Genomic DNA, 23,458 nt, shown 5'->3' with positions numbered 1-23,458 from the left:
AATCCCCTAATTTTACCCCATTTAGTAGGTAGGTGTTATTTTTGTTCTTGTTACCACAGTGCATTACCTTACACTTGTCTGTATTGAAGCACATTCTCCATTTTGCTGCCCAAGCTTCTAATTTAACTAAGTCGTTCTGAAGCGACTCAGCATCCCCCTCCGCATTTATAACTTTACACAATTTGGTATCATCTGCAAAAATTGACACCATGCTCTCTAGACCTTCTGTTGGGTCGTTAATGAAAATATTGAACAATAGTGGTCCTAATACTGAGCCTTGCGGCACACCACTTAGCACTTCAGTCCAAGTTGAAGAAGATCCATTAACCACAATGCACTGCTCCCTATTATCTAACCAGTTTTTGACCCAAGTGCATATTGTGCTTCCTAGCCCTGATTCTTGTAGCTTGTAGATAAGTCTCATGTGTGGTACAGTGTCGAATGCTTTGGCAAAATCTAAAAAGATTACATCCACCTCTTTACCCTGATCTAGGTTTGTGCTTACTGTTTCATAAAAGCCAAGTAAATTGGTTTGACAGGATCTGTCCTTCATAAACCCATGTTGATTCCTTTTAATGACCTTATTGACTTCAAGGAACTTCTGAATACTATCTCTTAGAATACCTTACAATACTTTCCACACTATAGATGTAAGACTAACTGGTCTATAATTACCTGGTTCAGCTTTACTTCCCTTTTTGAATATAGGCACTACTTCCGCTATACGCCAGTCTTTGGGAACCATACCTGATATTACTGAATCCTTAAAGATCAAAAATAGCGGTTTTTGCAAGTTCAGAGTGAAGCTCCATTAGAACCCTTGGGTGAATACCATCGGGACCTGATGACTAATAAATCTTTAAATGTTTTAATCGGTCACAGACTACTTCCTCGCATAAATAAGTACCTATCAGTGGGATATTCTCATTATTGAGATTATGTGTTAGTCCCTGAATTGGGTCCTCTCTAGTAAATACTGTTGAAAAAAACTCATTTAGTGTGTCCGCTATGTCATTATCATTTTTGCTTAAGACTCCCAACTTGTCTTTTAAAGGGCCTATACTCTCCTTCTTTAATCTCTTGCTATTAATGTATTTAAAGAATTTTTGGGGATTCGCTTTGCTTTCCTTTGCTACTAGTTTTTCAGTTTCTACTTTAGCCCCTCTTATTTCCTTTTTGCATATTTTGTTACATTCAATATGGACTGCCAAACTGTATACATCAGATTATTCAAGTGCTGTTCTGAATGTCTGTAATACAATGTTTGTACTTATTGTACTGGCTTAACAAATAACCACACACACGCAGTGGTGAGGTCATTGACCATCCTTTCTTGTTGTTCACTCTGCCAGTTGCATTTGGCTTGATTCTGACCATCTAGAGCAGTGATGGGTAACAGGTGGCCCTGGTGCAGCATGCGACCCTCCAAGCCTTCACATGCAACCTCCCTACCCCTTCCTGCTTTGATGCCATATCTGTTTGTTATAGCTTGCAATACTTTTTAAAGGGGTACATGTTCAAAATGTTGTCATTAAGAATGTCAACATTTTGATGCCGACACCACAATGTCAATTTGATCAAAATGTCGACATTGACAGAACTTCCACAGTGGTGTTAGGATTATCGATGGCCCATTTTTAACCAATTTTATGGTTAGGGCTAGGGTTAGGGTTATGGTAAGACTGCAGTTAGGGTTAGTTGCAGTCAGGAATACTTACCACATCAATGGGAATCTGCATTGTATATATTGGTATCTGACACGTTGACCTCCTGTCCATATCTACATTTTCTACCACACCCATTTAAAAGGCCTGCAAATATGTAATTACAGATAGGTCTCTTTCATTGATTAAATGGGTTCAGTATGTGTGACTGGAGGACGGGATGCCGGCGGTCACAATACAGACACCAGCATCTGATGTTTAAAATTCCAACAGGGGTGAGGTAAGCATGCTACCTCCTCTCTCATACCCCCTAACCCTAACTCTCTCCTCCCACAGCCAAACCCTAAGCTCCACCTGGTGGTGCCTAATCCTAAACCCTCCCCCCTTAGTGTCTAAGCCTAACCACCCTCTCTGCAGCCTAACCCAAACACCCCCCCACCACGCAACCTAACCCTAACCCCCCCTCCCCCGGGTGGCACCTAAACATATCCCCCCTCAACCTTAACTCTAACCCCGCCGCTATACTTAAGGCCCGTACACACTGGTCGATATATCGGCCGTTCTCCTGAACGGCCGATATATCGCGGGACCGTCTGCCAGTGTGTACGGCCGATACGTCTGTGAACTCCGTCGTTCACAGATGTATCGCGTCGGCCACGCAGCACAGCCGACGGCCAATATATCTACCGATATATTGGCGCGTCGTTGTGTGTGTACGGGGCGGTCGGCCAACCGCCCGTACACATGCTGCGGCGGCCGGCGGTGATTGACAGGTGAACTGGGCGGGTGTGTGTACACGCCCGCCCAGTTCATGACGTCAGTCCCCGACGGATCAAGCAGTGTGTATGCTGAACACACTGCTCGATCCGTCCATAGATATATCTGCAGATCAATTGATCTGCAGATATATCTGTTAGTGTGTACCCACCTTTACAGTCAGGATTCTGATGTTGCCATTCTGATGGTTGGCGGGGTTCTGACTGCCAGCATCCTGACAGCTGGTATCTTAAGTGCACCCTGATTAAATGTATTCATTTAACTTATGACTGGGATTAAGAGTAATGTTTGGCCCTTTTGAAGGTTTGAGGGCTGCCCAGAAGTGTATCAGGCTGCCTACCACTGGTCTAGAGCAATCTTTAGGGTCTCAGAAACAGTACAAATATTTTGCTAACATAATACATAGAAATTTGACAGTACTTCACGAATAAACATACAGCTCTGAATAAGGAGATGCTATGGGTAACATGCTACACAGATACAGGACCTTATTCAGGTTGGATCGCTATGAGACAGAAATTACAATTTTCTCAAATGACCCAGGGCTACTCAGATTAATGAGCATGCAGTCGAACTAGCACCATGTTTTTATTCGGAATCCATTGCAACTGCCATCAGATACACTACCTCCCCGAAAATGTCCATGGTCCGTCCGTGTTTTTCTAACCACTCCCCAGAAATGCCATGTTAACACTCACAAACAGTCACTACCTGTCAATCAAATTGCGATCACATTTCACTGACTTGCTATCAAAATGTAGCCTTGTGCACGCGCTAAGCATTCACAGCGCATGTGCAGTCTGCCGATAATCTCCCGATTTGCGATTTTGCAATTGAAGCTGAATAAGGCCCATGGTCTAGTTTAGTGGTTCTTAGACGCGGTTCTCAGGGAACCCCAGCAGTCCAGGTTTTAGGAATATCCATGCTTAGGCACAGTTGAATTAATGAGTACCTCAGTCAGTTTGATTATATCATCTTGCAACAAGCAGGGAAATCCCGAAAACCTGTACTTTTGGGGTGTCTTGAGGGCTGCGTTTGGGAACCACTGGTCTAGTATATAAATTATTTCAGTTACTAAAAATTTTTAATTTAAAATCAAGGGGGTACAACCTCTTCGGCAGCTGGTAGACTCCGCTTGCGCATGGGCGCCATGTTCCCGGGGACAACTCCAGTGCACATGCGCAAATCACTCAGAAATGGGGGGACTCTGGAGGGGAAAGTATATAATACGGGTGCAGTGTGTACGGTGTGGGTCCCCCCAGACTTAGTGGCCCGTGTACACTGCATACACTGCACCCATTATAGAATTGCCTACGTTTAAAATGTTCTGTAGGGGAATGCTTCTTACAGTACATGTGGTTCAGGCATCTGGGAAACCCTATCACAATATTTGGCTTAAGAATAGCTGGACATATTTCCTGTCTGCCAGCATTCACATTTGGAAAACTGGCACACATTAGGAATCTCACCTCTGCAGGCATTACAGATGTGTGCTCATACATGGATATAATTGGTCCTGTCTTTACAAAAATTGTTCAATGCTCTTTGCAGACAGGCATTTTTCCTGGACCCCTAAAGGAAGCAATTGTTAGACCGCTTCTTAAAAAACCTAATTTAGATCCCGACTGCATGACCAACTACAGACCGGTATCAAACCTTCCTTTCCTAGGAAAGCTTATTGAGAAAGTCGTTGCAAATCAACTGGAAACCCGCCTGACATCCCATGATATTTATGATCCATTTCAATCAGGATTCAGGAGAAGACATAGCACTGAAACAGCCCTGGTGTGTGTGTTAAATGATCTTCTGATGGCAAAAGACAGAGGTGACTGTTCAATATTAATCCTTCTGGATCTCTCGGCAGCATTTGATACCGTGGACCATGGGCTTCTGATCGAGCGACTGATACAGTTCTGTGGTCTGGATGGCACAGTCCTAAACTGGTTCAAATCATTTCTCACAGGCAGGTCACAGAGAGTATCATCTGGATTATACTCATCACCACCAGTGCCATTGCGATGTGGTGTCCCACAAGGTTCTATACTATCCCCCATGCTTTTTGCAGTATACATGCTCCCATTGGGCGAAATAATCAGGCGCCATGGCCTGGTCTACCACTGCTATGCAGATGATACACAACTGTACTTGTCCTTCGCTCCGGGCACTGATAACCCAATAGCAACCCTAAATGGCTGTCTAGCTGAACTACAGGAGTGGATGAGCGCCAGTTGGCTGCGACTGAACCCGGATAAAACAGAGGTCCTTATGATACGACCGCGACATCAAAGGACAAGACTGCAGCATAGCCAACCAACTGGACTTACACTCGGGGATTCAGAATTACAGACCAGTGATCGTGTGCGGAATCTTGGCGTTGTCCTGGATGGTGGCTTGACACTTAAACATCAGATATCAGCCACAATCAAATCCTCATTCTTTCACCTGAGGAACATAGCCAGAATCAAGCACTTAATTCCCTCAGATAATATGCCAAAAGTCATACATGCATTTGTATCATCTCGTTTAGACTACTGTAATGCCCTCTACCTTGGTCTACCAGCAAAAGAATTGCAACGTTTACAGCTGGTGCAAAACACAGCTGCCAGGCTATTAACCAACCAGCCCCGTTCTAGCCACATAACACCCATCCTCTACTCCCTTCACTGGCTGCCTGTAAGATGGCGAATCATCTTCAAGATTGGCTTACTGAGTTTCAAAGCATTACATGACCAAGGCCCAAGGTACCTGAAACAGCTTCTGACCCCATACTGCCCCACTCGATTACTGTGATCTGTAGATGAAGGACTTTTAGCAGTACCTAGAATCTACCGTAATTCATCTGGGGGTCGAGCTTTTAATCATGCGGCTCCGACTCTATGGCACTCACTTCCCCGCACAGTGCGAGAGGCCCCAACTATAGAATCCTTCAAAAGTAGACTCAAGACTTTTCTGTTTACTCAAGCATTTCCATAATGACCCTTTTAGTATCTTCATGCTTCTGTATTTTATGAAATGTACTTCATTATTTTCTGTACTATATTATGCTATGTATCTGTTAAGCGCCTTGAGTCCTATTGGAGAAAGAGCGCTATATAAATAAAATTATTATTATTATTATACATCTAGCATTTTTCTGCCATATGGTGTGAAACGCATGGCCTGACTTAGATGCCTTGTCATGGGTAGTGATTCCTGTAATTTCATTCTTTTTCCTGATTTTTGCATCTTATTCACATTGCAGCAGCATATATATGGTTGAGTCCCATTTTTATGACCACCTCCTACATTTGACGTCGGCAGTGCGTAGAGTACCATGAAGCACGTCACGTGTCATGTACTGGCTTGGTGGGTATATAAGGTGTGCGATAGGCCATCTGCACACATATCACTTGTTGCTGTCATGGGTAAAAGGGGTGATTTATCTGAGTTGCAAAAAGGGATGATCATCGTCTTTCGGGTTACGGCTGGCAGTAAATCTGAAACAGCGCAATTTGTGAACTGTTTGCATGCTGCTGTGGTGAAGGTGTATCGTGACTGGACAAATGGCACCTTTGCAAATAACCGGTGTGGAAACTGCGGAGCACCACGTGCCATTGATGTGAGAGGTGAACGTCGGCTATGAAGGTGCGTGAGGACAGACCGATACACTACAGTGGAGCAGCTCACTGTCAAAATAAACCTGGGCACTAACAGACATGGTCATAATAATGTGAGTCATAGGAAAAGTTATTTTGTGCAAAGAAATTAGTGTAAAGCGGCAGATTATGCATAATGATGCGTGGCATAAGGCATGGCGTGGGTCACTCCTATTGGACCTTTGCTTTTTGCCTTTTTACCCAGATTAGAGATTGAGTCACACACAGAAGCTCCATGAAATGCCAGTGTTAGTAGTCAGGTACCCCCGTACTGTACTTTTGTTGCATTAGTGATGCAAATAAAGCGTATATTTTGTGAACAAGTCCTTGGCAGGATGCTTTACCTGTCTAAGCGGCAAAGTCTGTGGCATGCCAATGGTGCTATTTGGTGCATTTTGGCTAGGTGTACAGTATGCAGGGGTGTATCTAGGGGTCCGAGCGCCCCTGGCAAAGTCAGGGGCAGCCCCCCTCTGCACCCCCCCTCCCCACACACACACACATACACATATTTGAAATAAGGGTGGCGTGTCAAAAAAGAAATGTGGCCTTGTGGGGAAGGGAAGGGGCATGGCCACACAATAGTACTTCCAATTCAAATTATGCCACACAGTATCACATTACACCACACAGTACTGTCTCTTATTCACGTTACGCCACACAGTCATACCCCTATAGAAAACACAGTCTATACAGGGCATATGGGGATTGCAAATGGAAAATGGAAATGTGGACCAGTGCTAATAAATATATTCCTAATTTTATATGGGGAATGCGGTCAAACCACATTTGCCATTAGTATATCTGATCCTGCCCATAGGCAGACACATATACACTTACATACATAGTCACACACAAAACACATAAATATGATATACAGTAGTCACAAATGCAGTAGATACAAATACAGTCACATACATACTGTACATACATATTCACATACATAGTCAGTTAGTCACACACTAATACACACACAAACATACATACATAGTCACATACATACATAAATTCAGTCACAGACACACATACAGACTATATAGTGTCCCCCCACCCCCCACATTACAGACAGGGTACACTGACTGCATGTACTTTAGTAGCTCATTGTCCTTTCTCCCTCTCCTCCATGCTGCTGGCCTGCCTGGCAGTCCACTTCGTCCACTGCCCTAGCCCAATGCAGGGCAGTGTAGTCCTGTGCATCAAACCCCGCTCCCACCCTCCCCATAATCCGGCTCTGACTGTACCTGGTGACTGTCACTGCCGGCACCAGTGTCCAGTGGCACAGCTCAGCACTAGTGATCATTCAGACTCAAAGTAAACTACAGCTCCTAGCAGCCATTGGTGCCGGGAGCTCCCAGCAACAAGGGCTGCTGGGAGCTGTAGTTTATGTTGAGTCTGATTACAAGCAAGGTGCAGTGCGCTGCTGCCGGACAGTGGCGCCGGCACTAACAGACAGTCACCAAGTCTAACAGTACCACTTGGTTCTACCCCCTGGCCATGGATGGCAAAGCCAGATGGCGCCCCCTCCTTGCCTGGCACCCCTGGCGAGTGCCATCCTTGCCAATAGGTAGATACACCCCTGACAGTATGTGGTCAAATCTAAATTCACTGTATTCAGAGTTATCACAGCAGCAGTAGTAGTGCTGTTACGAGCATGCACCTGCTGCTGCAGTAGTGATCCGACCTGTGTCCTAGAATGCAGCATCGGATCTCTCATTCACCATCGGACAGCTTGCGGAATCCATGGTGGTGCGCAAACCTCCTGTCGCGAAGGCCAGAAAATCTCTTTGCAACCATGGGGAGATCACTGGCCTCTTCCCTCCCCCTGAACGGTAGCGACACATTTCCATTTGGAGAAATGGAGGTCGCCCCCACAATCAAATGGGATCAGACTTTCAATCACTGACAGTCTGATCCTGGACTGTGTGAACGGGTCCTGCGCGTGTGCAAAATACCAATAATCGGTACTTTGCACATCCTGTGCCACATACGACCACATCTGAATAACCCCCTGTATGGGATGTATTTTTGAAGAGAGTTTTTTTACTGCAACAGAACTGGCCTGTCTGCACTAGTCCTGATTAGGAAAACACTATCACAACCAATTCTTATCTAAAGAGTATCAGTATACTCCAGGTTGAGTTTGTGAGATAAAAATCAGTGCTTAACATTTCAAGTATAATAGAATGACTCTAAGTAAAAACAATCCCAAGTGTTAGCTCAAGTGATAATGATGCAAGATCTAACTTCTAAGTACACAAATACACAATAGAACATTGATACATCCAGACTGTGTACAATAAAGCAATGTAACAAGCTGTATAGGTGCCTAGTAATAGTGAAAGCTTATTTTCACTTTTTAGTAAGGCCCTCCCAGATAGAGCACCTATTTGCTACCTAAACTCAGTTGGCAAATCATCATGTTTGAGAGGACAGGATCAATGGTACACACACTCAAAATGCCAATTAGGTGCTACATTCAATAAACACTCCCCAGCCATCCTAACAGACTAAAGGGGAGATGTATCAAGTCTTGGATACTGAAAAATTGTAGAGGTTTCCCAAACTAACCCATCAGCTTCTAACTACAATTTTTGAAGCACAGTCTTTGAAATGTCAGCAGCTGACGGGCTGCTTTGGGCAACTTCTCTTACTTTGGGGTCTAATTACTAAGCCTTGGAGAGTGATAATGTCCAGCTCCTGCTATTATTGTAAGACAGCCTGCATGGTAGTTAGGAGATGACAGGCTGGTACTGTATCTCTCTTCAATTTATGTCTCTCCATGCCTTAGTAAAAAGGCCCCTGTATCACTCTCCAAAGCTTGATGCATCTCCCCTTGAATGTTGCATTGAAATTACCTCTCTGCTGCTTATTGTTAAAGACAATGCTATCGGCAAAGCTTCGTGAGGTAGGAGGTAGGAGGGGATGTGGTTACATTACTGGCAGTCGGGATCCCGGCGGCCACGATACCTACCACAGAATGCCGACAACTAACAATGGCGACACACGCAGCCTGAGCATCAGGGTCTATTCCCACTCGTGGGTATCAACGACACCCATAGAGTGGGAGTAGATCCTGTGGCAAGCACAGCGAGCCACCGAGCCTGCAAGGGGCTTCATTGCGCTCGCCCCCTGGCAGCATTCTCGCGGCCAGGATCCCGGCATCAGGATGCTGACCGCTGGGATTCCGACCGCCAGTCTCGCAGCCCCAACCCGGTAGGAGAGAGCCTAGCAAAGTGCCACATGGAGTACTTATTAAAAAGAGGTCCTCTAACATGAAGCAACCACTGCAATAAGTGATCAAATCATATGTTCATGCACAGCATTATCCCTTACTTTATACATTTTGAATGTACTATGTTAATAGTCAGCAGACAGTTGTCAGTCAAGAAAAAAACAAATGAAAGAAATCTGAAAAATACATTCTGTACTGAACCCATGGGAATTGTTCCCTAAATATGCCTTATAAATTACTGGTCTTCTATATGTACTCAATTAAGTTTTAAACAGTAAATGCAGACTTTGTCAGACTGGTCCTGTAGCACATCAATGGCCACATTAGGTGATCAGAGCAGTAACTAGACATTTTGGTGCCCTGTGCCAGAAAGAGCATTATATGTAAAATAGGTCTAGTGCAAAAAATATGGGGGATGTGGCTTCATGGGGAAGGGGCATGGCTATAGAATAGTACCATTTCACATTACACTGCACAGTTGTGTCCGTTATTCAAATCACATCACACAATAGTGTCACTTACACACTACACCACAGAAAGCCCCTTACACACATTGCGCCAGGTAGAGCCCCTTACACACATTATGCCATGGTAGAGCCCCTTATACACGTTATGCCAGGCAGATCACCTTATACATGTTACGCCAGGTAGAGCCCATTATACACGTTATGCCAGATAGAGCGACTTACACATGTTATGCCAGGTAGATCTCCTTATACACATTATGCAAGGTAGAGCACATTATACATATTTTGCCGGGTAGAACCCTTATAAAGCCCCTTAACACATTATGCCAGGTAGAGACCCTTACACACATGACACCAGATAGAGCACATTATACACATTACGCCAGATAAAGCCCTTATAATGCTCCTTGCACACATTATGCAAGGTAGAGCCCCTTACACACATCTCACCAGGTAAAGCATTTTACACACATTATGCCAGGTAGACTCCCTTATACACATTACGTCAGGTACAGCATATCATACATAATATGCCAGGTAGATGCCTTATACACATTATGTCAGGTAGAGCATGTTATACACATTATGGTGGTCATTCCGAGTTGATCACTCGCTAGCAGTCTTTAGCAGCCGTGCAAACGCTATGCCGCCTCCCACTGGGAGTGTATTTTAGCTTAGCAGAAGTGTGAACGAAAGGATCGCAGAGCGGCTACAAAGTTTTTTTGTGCAGTTTCTGAGTAGCTCTAAACCTACTCAGCGCTTGTGATCACTTCAGACTGTTCAGTTCCTGTTTTGACATCACAAACACGCCCTGCGTTCGCCCAGCCACGCCTGTGTTTTTCCTGGCACGCCTGCGCTTTTCTGAACACCCCCTGAAAATGGTCAGTTGACACCCAGAAACGCCCACTTCATGTCAATCACTCTGCGGTCAGCAGTGCGACTGAAATGCTTCACTAGACCCTGTATGAAACTACATTGTTCATTGTAATAGTACGTCGCAAGTGCGCATTGCGCCACATACGCAAGCGCAGAAGTGCTGTTTTTTTGCCTCATCGCTGCACAGAAAACGAATGCAGCTAGCGATCAACTCGAATGACCACCTATGCCAGGTAGATCCCCTTACATCCCTCCCACTACCCTTAGGGTGTAGTGTAGTGTAGTGTGTAGACACTTACATTATTTCTCCCTTCTGTGCTGCTGCCAGCTCCTGACACAGAACTCCCTCTGTACACTGCAGGACAAGAGCGGGGGTGGGAGTGCAGCACATCGGGGAGATCTTGAAAACATGACTTGCTGGTGGTACTTAAAGATGGAAGTTGAGAAATTTTGCAATAAATGCTTGGAAGGAATTATATTTTTTTCATAAGTTCCATTCAAGGAAAACTGCCATGAATACCAACTATACACAAAAATCATCAGGCAGAGTTGTTTATGTACGTTGTCCTGGAATAAGACATTAAGCCTAGTTCTGGATATAAATGTATCTAAAAGCAAGGTACAGGAATGCTGTGTCATGACCAGTGGAAACAAAACTAATCAAGTTATAATAATTATACATTTAAAAAAAAATTGCATAAAATGCTTAAATAAGTCAAAAGATCAAGCAATGTATTTAGAAAAAGCAGCAGAAGTATAGCTAATATGTAGAGAACAGTAAAATAAAGCTGACTACAGTTGGTAAACCAATTAACCTATTAAAGGTTATTGTAGGAAGTCGTATGGTGCCTAAAATGGATGACAAACAATACACATTAGTTCTGAGTTTCAAATTTTAGTAAGGTTTAAAAAAGTAATGAAAATAGTTCAACGCTGCCAAAACACATGGAGGAGCATGCTTATACTTTATATAGGATAGATATTGTACTGTAATCAGGGGAAGTATATTGGGATTCATAGGGTGTGTCTCATTGTGAATCTCATTAAGCTATGAAGTCTTGTTTTCCCTGAAACAATAATAGAAAAGTTTCTCCTTGCATGGAGCTGGAGTCCAGGCTGAAGAATATCATAGTGTTTTCCTGTATCAAGCTAGAATCTAGGATGAATAATAGTATAGGTTGTTCCTCCATGGAGCTGGAGACCTAGGAAGAAGAATAATATTGTTTGTTTTTGCATGTAGCTGGACTCTAGGATGAAGAATAACAGTGTTTATTTCTGCATGGAGCTGGAGTCTAGGATGAAGAATAATATAGTTTGCTTCTGCATGGAGCCGGAGTCTACAATGAAGAATAGTATAGTGTCTTTCTGCATGAAGCTGGAGTCTAAGATGAAGAATTGTATAGTTTGATCATCCATGGAGCTGGAGTTTTGGCTGAAGAATACTATAGTTTGTTTCTGCATGGAGCTGGAGTCTAGGATGAAGAATAGTATAGTTTGTTTTTGCATGGAGCTAGAGTCTAGGATGAAGAATAGTATAGTTTGTTTCTGCATGGAGCTGGAGTCTAGGATGAAGAATAATATAGTTTGCTTCTGCATGGAGCCGGAGTCTACAATGAAGAATAGTATAGTGTCTTTCTGCATGGAGCTGAAGTCTAGGATGGAGAATAGTATAGTTTGTTCCTCCATCGAGCTGGAGTTTTGGATGAAGAATACTATAGTTTGTTTCTGCATGGAGCTGGAGTCTAGGATGAAGAATACTATAGTTTGTTTCTACATGGAGCTGGAGTCTAGGATGAAGAATAATATAGTTTGTCTCTGCATGGAGCTGGAGTCTAGGATAAAGAATAATATTGTTTGTTTCTGCATGGAGCTGGAGTCTAGGATGAAGAATAATATTGTTTGTTTCTGCATGGAGCTGGAGTCTAGGATGAAGAATAATATAGTTTTTTTCTGCATGGAGATGGAGTCTAGGATTAAAAATAGTATAGTTTGTCTCTGCATGGAGCTGGAGTCTAGGATGAAGAATAAGATAGTTTGTTTTTACATGGAGCTGAGTCAAGAATTAAGAATAGTATAGTTTGTTTCTCCATTGAGCTGGAGTCTACAATTAAGAATAGCATAGTGTCTTTCTGCATGGAGCTGGAGTCTAGGATGAAGAATTGTATAGTTTGTTTCTGCATGGAGCTGAAGTCTACAATTAAGAATAGTATAGTGTTTTTCTGCATGGAGCTGGAGTCTAGGATGAAGAATTGTATAGTTTGTTCCTCCATGGAGCTGAAGTTTTGGATGAAGCATACTATAGTTTATATCTGCATGGAGCTGGAGTCTAGGATAAGAATAGTATAGTTTATATCTGCATGGAGCTGGAGTCTAGGATAAATAATAGTATAGTTCAGTGGTTCTCAACCTTGGTCCTCAAGTACCTCCAACAGTTCATGTTTTCCAGGTCACCTAGCTGGTGTACAGGTGTATTCATTACTCACTGACACATTTTAAAAGACCCACAGGTGGAGCAAATTATTTCACTTGCAATCCTGTGAGGAGACCTGGAAAACATGAACTGTTGGGGGTACTTGATGACTGTGGTTGAGAACCACTGGTATAGTTTATATCTGCATGGAGCTGGAGTCTAGGATGAAGAATAGTATAGTTTGTTCCTGCATGGAGCTGGTGTCTAGGATGAAGAATAGTATTGTTTGCTCCTGAATGAAAGTGGAATCTAGGATGAATGAAAGTATAGTTTGTTCCTGCATGAAGTTTTAGTCTAGGTTGAAGAATAGTATAGTTTTTCCTACATGGAGCAGGAGTCTAGGACTATCGGTTGAAAAATAGTACAGTTTTTCTTGCATGAAGCTAGAGTATAGGATGAAGAACAATATAGTTTGTTACTTCGTGGAGCTGGAGTTTTGGATGCAGAATAGTATAGTTTGTTTCTGCATGGAACTGGTGTCCACGATGAAGAATTGTATAGTTTGTTCCAGAATGACGCTGAAATCAAGAATGAAGAATGGTATAGTTTGTTCCTGCATGGATCTGGATTCTAGGTTGATGAAATTCATGGAACAAGAGTCTAGGATGTTGACTATTATAGTTTCTTCCTACGTGTAGCTGGAGCCCTAGGATGAAGAATAGTATACTGTACTTTGTATCTGCATGAATCTGGAGTCTATGATGAAGAATAGTATAGTTTGTGCCTACATGGAGCTGGAGGCTAGCATGAAGAATAATATAGTATGCTTCTGCATGGAGCTGGAGTACAGGATGAAGAATAGTGTTGTTTGTTACTGCAAGGAGCTGGAGTTTTGGATGAAGAATAGTATAGTTTATTTTTGAATGGAACTGGTGTCAAAGATGAAGAATTTAAAAGTTTGTTTCTGAATGAAACTGAAATATTGGATGAACAATGGTATGGTTTGTTCCTGCATAGAGCTGGAGTCTAGGTTCATGAATAGTATAGTTTGTTCATGCATAAAGTAAGAGTCTATGATGTAGAATAGTATAGTTTGTGCCTACATGGATCTGAAGTCTAGTATGAAGAATAGTTTATTTCCTTCCTACATGCTGGAGTGTAGGATGAAGAATAGTATAGTTTATATCTGCATGGAGCTTGAGTCTAGGGTGAAGAATAATATAGTTTGTTCCTGCATGGAGCTTTAGTCTAGGTTGAAGAACAGTATAGTTTTTCCCTGGATGGAGCTGGAGTCTGCAATGGGGAATACAATAGTTTGTTTCTCCATGAAGCTGGAGCAAGGATGAAGAATAGTATAGTTGATCTGGAGCCCTAGGATGAAGAATAGTATATATTTTTTTCTGCATGGAACTGGAGTCTATGATGAAGAATGTTATAGTACAGTTTGTTTCTACATGGAGCAGGAGTATAGGGTGAAGAATAGTATAGTCTTTACCTGCATAGAGATAGTGTCTAGGATGATGAACAGTATAGTTAATTCCTACATGGAGCTGGAGATTTGGATGAAGAATAGTATAGTTTTTTTCTGCATGGAACTGAAGTGTACGATGAAGTGTACTAGAATATCAGAATTTTTTTCACGGCACCCCTAGGCCAAAAATATCTTATTGAGTAATTTAGAAAGAAATATTACATTAAGTAGATCGTATTTATATGTCATCCTTAGGGTCAGTTGTGTGGTGAGGGACAAGATTTGCTTCTGTTTGGCCACATATTTTATGACTGGCAGCCACCAGCACTGGTTTTGCCTATTATATTGACCATGAATAATTTGAATTGGTCCTGGACCACCAACCCAGGGCACCCCTGCAAGTGTCCCGAGGCACGCACCCTAGGGAGCCACGGCACACAGTTTGGGAACCTCTTGTCTAGGGTGAAGACTAGTATAGTGTTTACCTGCATAGAGATAGTGTCTAGGATGATGAATAGTATAGTTCCTTCCTACATGGAGCTGGAGTATAGGATGAAGAATAGTATAGTTTTTTTTTCTGAATACAGCTGGAGTCTACAATGTAGAATAGTATACAGTAGTTAGTTCCTCCATTGACATGAACCCCTAGAATGAAGAATAGTGTAAATTGTTCCTGCATAAAACTAGAGTCTAGGATGATGAAGAATAGTAGTGTTTGTTTCTGCATGGACCTGGAGTCTAGGATGAAGTAGAATATAGTTTATATCTGCATAGAGCTGGAGTTGAGGATATAGAACAGTATAGTTTGTTCCTGTATGGAGCTAGAGTCTAGCATATAGAATAGAGTAGTTTATTTCTGCATGGAGTTGGAGTTTATGGTGAAGAATAGTAGTTTCTTAATGCATGGAACTAAAGTCTAGGGCAGGCATTCCCAACCACGGTCCTCAAGGCACACTAACAGTGCAGGTTTTAGTGATATCCAGCTTGCAGCACAGGTCACTTAATTAGTAGCTTAGTTATTTTGATTTAACCATCTGTGCTGCAGCCTGGATATCACTAAAACCTGCACTGTTGGTGTGCCTTGAGGACCGTGGTTGGGAATGCCTGGTCTAGGGTATAGAATAGAATAGTTTGGACCTACATGGAGTTGGAGCCTAGGATGAAGAATAGTATAGTTTGGTCCTGAATGGAGTTGGATATGAGGCTTTGAGAGTGAGAGCCATTGCTATGTATTTTGGTCACTGAAACATCATCCTGTACTCTTTACTCACATTTTGATATTAGTAACTTGCCTGTAAATTACCTGTAAATTTTGTGGAAGTTAAGATTATGGGCACTGCAAATAAAATGTTTTGATGAAAAAAAATATTTATATACTGCTGTTGCCTCACCTGATTATGGAACATTACAGTACTTTGTGCAGAATTTATAGTCTATGAATGCAGCTGAGATAATAACAATTCTGCTGTGTGGTGTATCTGACGTAGGAATGTCTAACACGTAAGGCTAGTTCGGCAAGCAAAATTGGGGAAATTTAGCAGGTGAATCAGAACAAGGTCAACATTTTTGGAACATTTATCACTAGAGATGTGTGAGTTCGGATTTACCCAGATCTCAAAACAGCATCTTATCGGCTGTTGGATGTCACATGTTTGGATAGCCAATAAAGAAAAATCCGGATAAATCCGAACTTGGATCATATCATATCATAATTTTGGTATTAAGGGCCAAGTAAGTCCAAACACACACATCTCTACCTATCACTACAAAGGGTTCCATTTAACATTGGTCATGCAGTGGGTTTATTTTTCTTAGTAGAAATTTGTTAAACCTGAGCTCCTCCGGTAAAAACCCTATTGCAGCGCAGAGGTTTTCTATCCTTACCGGTAGCTTGAATGTGCCATAGAATAAGTTTACCAACATGTACTTCTGATTTGACTGTATGGGATGTTGATGTGAACATGTCAAACGTTATTGGGGAATAAATGTGTTCCAAAAAAATAACAGTATATCAATATTTTTAAAATTTTGAATGTAAAGCCCACACGCTATAACTCTATGACTGTAACAATGTATTCTTTCTCAGTAAAAAAATATCTAAATCTGCATCAGAAAACTAATTGGTTCAACAGATAATGAAATACCCACAGTATGCTTACATGTTTGCTGTGTCTATAGTTACATTTGCTGGCAGTTATGGATTACCAATGGAAAACTACACTGTCATTACCAGATGCCACATTTCACAATGAGATTAGGAAGTGGAACAATTGGCTGTACAAGCCTGAACATAAGCACATACAGGGCACTATTCAGAATATATATGTATTTGCTATGCAGCATGAAATTAATATAATTTATTGGAATAGTATTCAATTATGCACTAAAATGAGAAAAAACAGATTACAGGGTTTGTAAAGCAGAAATGCTGCTAATGCATAGGTTCCCAAACAGCGTGCCACAAGGCACTAGCAAGGGTGTTATGGGTTGGTAGTTCCGGGTCTAATTCAGTAAGGATCGGTTATGTGATCCTTACTGCAGTTTCCCGATGGTCGCGAAACCATGCTCATGCAGATTGACAGGCAGAAGTGTTCGTAGGGTGCTACAAGGATGGGGGTGGCATTGTGGAAAACGGTATTGCCTCCATTTACCGGGAGTGGCGAGGCAAAGGACTGCTTCGCATACACAGTTTTTTTGGCCTTGCAAGCCTCACTGTGACGGCAAGCCTGAGGAAGCTCAGGCTTAAGGCCAGTACTGACGGGAGAGATGTGTGCTGAGCGATCTAAACACAGACCACTCAGCACACATCTCTCCCCCCGCTCAGCACAGTGTGATGTGTGCTGAGCGAGGAGGGGGTGTCGGGGGGCCACTCACTTCACACAGTGCTGAAGTGAGTGACCCGCTAGATTGAGCCTGCATGCAGGCCAATCTAGCACCAGCGATAGCGCCACGTGGGCCGCACATCGCTATCGCTGGGGGTATACACACTAAAGATCCGTGCTTAAAATCTAAGCAATCTCTCCGTGTGTACCCCCCTTTACTCAGCCTGCCATCACAGATGAACACTGTGACCGATGTTCATCCTGCAAATGCAGGAAAGAGGTGGTATGCACCTCCTCCTGCATTTACATTGCACATGATTGCATTTGTAAAGCTGTATTTACAATCCTTACTGAATTAGACCCTCAAGGGCAGATTTATTAAGCCTGGTGAAGTGATAAAGTGTACAGAGACAAAGTTCTAGCCAGTCAGCTCCTAACTGTCATTTTTCAAACCCATCCTGTTACATGGAAGTTAGGAGCTGATTGGCTGGGACTTTATCACCTTCCACTTTATCACTTCACCAAGCTTAATAAATCTGCCCCTCAGTTTCAAATCAACTGATTTATGATCATTGTGATAGTTAAAACTAGTGCTGGTGGCTGCCAGTGATAAAATATGTGGACAAAGAGAAGCATATCTGCACAACTTAACATAAAGATGACATGTAATCATCATTTACTTAATTTAATACGTTTTACTGATTATCTCAACAAGAAACTTTTGGCCGAGGTGTGCAGTGACAAAAAAAGCTCAATCTCTAGGACAGAGGTTAAAACCTGGACCATTGCAGTGCCTTGAGCAGAGGCGTAACTGTGGGAGGCAACGGAGTCGGCTGCCGCCGGGCTCCTGCTCTTTAGGGGGGCACCTCTCCTACCCTTCTGTGTTCATCGACACCATTCAATTAAGTTAATTGACAGCCGCCGCTATCTCTTCCGTGGCCGACTCCCCTCCCCCACTAGTCCTTGCACCTTACAAGTCACACTGTCTTTATTATAGATACACATTCTAAAAGTGTCATACCCAGGATTAGAACCTACAACCTATTACACTGGAAGCAGGCACCTTGCTGATGGAGCTACTTGTAAATAGCAAATCGCTTGATCAGTAAGGTGTCTGATCACCGTGTAACAGGTCACGGGTTCTAATCCTGTGTATGACTGCTAACAAATGTGTGATTTAAAGTAAATGACAATAAAATGTGTGTATATATATATATATATATATATATATATATATGTTGAGTATCCCTTATCCAAAATTAGAAACCATACATTTTTGGTTCCCCTACTATGACAATGACACATATACATATATATTATATTATATATCTATACAATATATTTATATATACACATAATATATAATATATATGTCATTATATTTATCTATATATGTGGGGGGGGGCACCAATATATATCTTGCCTCCGTTCATCTGGGACAAACTTACGCCACTGGCCTTGAGGACTGCATTTGAGAACTTCTGCTCTAGGGCACTGTGATTTGAGAAAGTTTAACATACTTGTAACTGTGCTAATGGATTGAAATGGCAAATCTGTATGATAACAGACTGGACAAAACACAACAACATGGATCTAGAACACAGTTGTAATTTCCAACAGTTTAAGGTAGAAAACTCAAACTTATAGAATTATAAATAATTTTAATTAACAAATGTAATCTACTAAAAATCTAATAGAAAGCCAATTCTAAAAAAGTTATAGCACATCTAATCTACTATGTATCATGAAATAAATAACCATCCAATATTGTATATACACTTTAAGGAACTTGAAGATAAAAACAGTAGACAGGTTTGGAAACACTGAGGACTAGGAGAAAAATAATCTAAATATAAGACTTACACTACACCACTGTCACTCTTACTAAGGAAATCAGAGAAAACATTGTGTATAAAGAAAAATAATATGATATGTAATGTGTGCCACCTATAGCAGTTATTAGGTGAAAACTAGAACTGTTCTGTAGGGCAATTAGACACACTTTTATAAGCAAGAGAAGATTGCGGATAACGTTTTCACTGAGAGGCTTCAGCATTCTTGAAATTGAAAAGAAAATAGTAGTTATTCCAGAATATATAAACTATATATATATATATATATATATATATATATATGTTAAGAAACTATATATATATATATATATATATATATATATGTTAAGTGACTGGGAAAATAAAAAGGCTTGCTTTGAATAGATAAAATAATATGAAAGTTATTAGAAAGTTGTAGCTCCCTATGTATGTTGCAATTGTTCCCAAGAAATGATCAGTGTGCCTGCAAATGTTTATAGATGATAAATAAATTGCTTTTAAAAAAAACTACTCCGTCATAGAAAACCTGTATTCTGTTTACCCTTTCTTTAACAATTTTACCATCCCTTAAATAAATAATGGACCATATTTAAATAGTTTATTGTTTACATATTTTTTAATACCAGCGGAAGTTACTATATTACTTACATAATTGGTGATTAAATTCACATGCTGGACATCTGTACACCTAAATGATAATAACCAGACACAAATGGTGTCCACATTTTCCTAAGAGTAGATGATTGCAATACCATGTGAATGATGCAACTGATTTTAGCTTTCACTCCACAACTTACAGTATATCATGTTTTATTTTCCCTAAATTCTGAATTAAAGAATTCTGAATTCTGAATCAAGTATTTCTTATCAAATGCAAATAAGGCTATAGGGCATAAACTGAATGTGTATATAACGTCACAAAAGTCAATACTGGTAGAAATGAAAATGTACAGTGTCATTGATCCGATGCAGTGCAGGTCACATACACTAAACCATCACCAATAATAGTGAACTACAAAACAGTTAAAATGACATCAAGCTCTATTCAATATGTTGCTTTTATACATGGATGTTATTAGCTGAAACACTAACATTTATATGATGTCCCCCTTTCAAAAAGTGATGTAACAGTGGCATATATTAGCAGCACAAGTCATTCTGCAACATAAAGCTACGGTAGTAAGAAACTGTCACAGCTTAGTGTCCAGGGGTCATTTCATTTAACTTCTGCGATGGGATGATAGTTGGGGGGCAGCTTTTATTAAATATGTTGCTTTGTGAGGCTTGCCTTGATGCTGGGAGATACTTTATTTATATGATAAAGAAGTGTTGATATAAACCAAGCACTATGCAGTATTTCTGTATTACTGTGTTCTTTATGCGGGTAATATTATTTCAAAAGAAAAAGCAATATGGTACCTTCTATTCAATAAAATTACATTTGCAATAAAATATAAGCACCTCTCTTTAGAATACATGATCCAAGTATTTTTTAAGAAAACTTATAAGAAATGATATAAGTTTACCTGGATTCTAAATAGGGTATATCATAATTAAGCTGAATGGAACAACAGTTTTAACTTATTTTGCAAACATTTTTACTAGCGGAAATTATCTTGCACTATTTCTTTCCATAAACAGGCAAGACTGAAAGCTAATCATTAATAGGAATTCCGCATGAAAACTCATCTCTAAGGGGTTAACAGATAAACTTCCTCCTCTGGATTGCCTCGGTTGTAAAACACCATCATTTTAAATATGGTGGTAGCAATTTCTGGGGTGTGACCTTACTTTTAAATTCACACTTAGATGACATCTCTGTGTGGCATAAAATGGGTCTGGAATCATTACCTAATTAACAGAGTAAATGAATGGAAACAGTTAAAAGGACCTAAAGAGACACAGTCCAGACTCCCAAAATGTACGCTCCCAGCTCTGTCATCCACACAGTCTATGTGCTCTATATGATCCACAATTCTATAGGAATTTATTTGTTAAAATAATATAGGTAACCACAGCACTAGAGACTTTAGAAGAACCCATGAAATGAAAAAACAAACAAAACAAAACATTATTTAATAATGTCAGCTGCATCCTCTGGGGTAGATCCCCTGTCCATCTGTCAGGAGAGAACAGTGATTTAATTGGGGGTGGGAGTGCCTGGCTGATCACTTCCAGTCACTACTCTGATATCTCTGTACCCTTATTGAAAGTGACAGAAGGAAAACTGAGAAAACATCTGCATTAAATCTGAATGAAACTCAGGAACAATTTAAAAATCTTTCATTGTCTTGTATGACATCACCTGGTTTTTGTTACTCCTCCTATTGCTTGATTAAATTCCTACTGCTGGTCCAGATAACATCACTTATAACTTCCTTTCCCTGTGTATAAACCTGTAAAGCCATTCCGCTAACCATCGTATATGAATCCTAATCTTTATTAGTCATACTTATGCCCCTTTACCATTTTGCAACAAATCTTTTTATTTATTCTTAGTACTACTTATGAGAGCCATCACTGTCATATAAATTCTGGCAAGCATATATTGTATATTATATACTTAAGCTCTCATATCTGTATTTACACTCTATATACTTCACCATTTGTCCATATAATTGTATCTCATAACATTTTCACCTTAACACTCACTAACATACAATAAGGAAACTGTATATGACAGCAAAATAATAATAATAATAAGGAGCAGTCTGCCTCTCATCATATAATCATTTCGTTTTTACTTAAAAAGATTATATTGGTCCAACACAGTCCCTAAGTTAAAAGGTGGATCCTACCGCTATGGGTCCAAATTGTCACTTATTGACAGGCCGTAATAGAAGTGCCTGTAGGTAGCTGTGACAGGGGACATGTCAGCTAATACACAGAGGCAGAGAAATTCCTCCTGCCATCTGTGGGTCGATTTCATAAATTCCAGAGTTTTCACACTCACCCTGTGTGTTGTATCCATGTTTCACCGGATCTTGTGTGATGACACTTTCATGCCTTGTAGCCATGATCAGATCCAAACCCAATCAATTGTCCAGGTCCTTGAAAACTGCATCGATTTAGATAATGAACAACTTGCAAAAGTATACTGGTGGCGCCTTAGATATGGATGAACTATGGGATCCTCCAGGGAAAGTTATTACTGTACAGTTTTACAAAGCTGATGCCTAGTGCAGAAAGAGGTATTTCTCACCATGGACTCTGTACTCTTCTGAGCATTACTAACCTGTTGTAAACCATCCGTCCCATTTGGAGATGGGATGTAATGAGATGGATTATGGGACTCCATTGGTGGTTTCAGGTCACATGCTACTTGGCAGTGTGATAAGAGAACTCAGGTTGTAAAGTGACAGAATAGGAGATAAGAAGTTCTGGTAGATAGAGATAAAGAAATCATTAACTTTGCGGCAGAAAGGTAGAGTGTAGAGAGCTGTTATAAAAGTGTATACAGTATGCAGAGCGTGCTGACATTCTAGTAGTATTTGCTATTTCTTCATTTTTCTGTATACACATTTCTTAGCTACTACATAATTATAGAGCCGCCAAAATATTCTATGCTAGAGTTGCTATTCTTTATTTTTATTTGCATGAAATGGAATGTTGCTTTCTTACTCCAGTAACATCATAAGGTGACTTGAGACATCTGCCTCAGATGAGGCGTTTTAATGGTAATAAAGGGTATGAATAGTAATCAAAAGCATAAGTAATTTTTCTTTACCTGGTTGCTGGAGGAAATAATAAAAGTATATTTGTCTATTAATTGCACAACTCATACAAATGTGTATAGTGTTTATATGTAAGGGATCAGAAGGGGCCTATTTATCTCTCTCCTAAGATCACAGAACAGCTAAGCATATGAGAGTTACACGTGGATTCTCCATTTTTTAATATTCCTTTTAAATTCTAAAATTTGGTATGCTGGAGCTTCTATATGAATTGTGAGAGTAATTCAGACCTGATCGCTGGGCAACGATTTTTTCAGCCCTGTGATCAGATAGTCGACGCCTACAGGGGGAGTGTATTTTCGCTGTGCAAGTGTGCAAACGCATGTGTAACAGAGCTGCATAAACTGATTTTGTGCAGTCTCTGCGCAGCCCAGTACTTACTCAGCCACTGCAATCACATCAGCCTGTTCGGGGCCGGATTTGACGTCAGACACTCTCCCTTTAAACGCTTGGACATGCCTGCATTTTTCCAAACACTCCCTGAAAACGGTTAGTTGACACCCACAAACGCCCTCTTCCTGTCAATCTCCTTGCGAAAGCC

General features: G+C 40.9%; 1 protein-coding gene across 1 annotated transcript in view; it reads right to left on the bottom strand.

Moving 5' to 3' along the window:
• The window catches only part of NR5A2 (nuclear receptor subfamily 5 group A member 2), a 186,379-nt gene extending 163,973 nt beyond the window's left edge, over window positions 1-22,406 (bottom strand). Inside the window, exon 1 of the mRNA XM_063940136.1 lies at window positions 22,137-22,406. Coding sequence (XP_063796206.1) covers window positions 22,137-22,200 — 64 coding nt within the window. The 5' untranslated portion in view covers window positions 22,201-22,406. The remainder of the gene's footprint in view (window positions 1-22,136) is intronic.
• Between the last annotated feature and the right edge of the window lie 1,052 nt (window positions 22,407-23,458).

Source organism: Pseudophryne corroboree, chromosome 9 (genome assembly GCF_028390025.1).
Source record: "Pseudophryne corroboree isolate aPseCor3 chromosome 9, aPseCor3.hap2, whole genome shotgun sequence".
Classification (NCBI taxonomy): Eukaryota; Metazoa; Chordata; class Amphibia; order Anura; family Myobatrachidae; genus Pseudophryne; species Pseudophryne corroboree.
The sequence above is the reverse complement of the archived record's forward strand: the minus strand, read 5'-3'. Positions and strand labels throughout refer to the sequence as shown.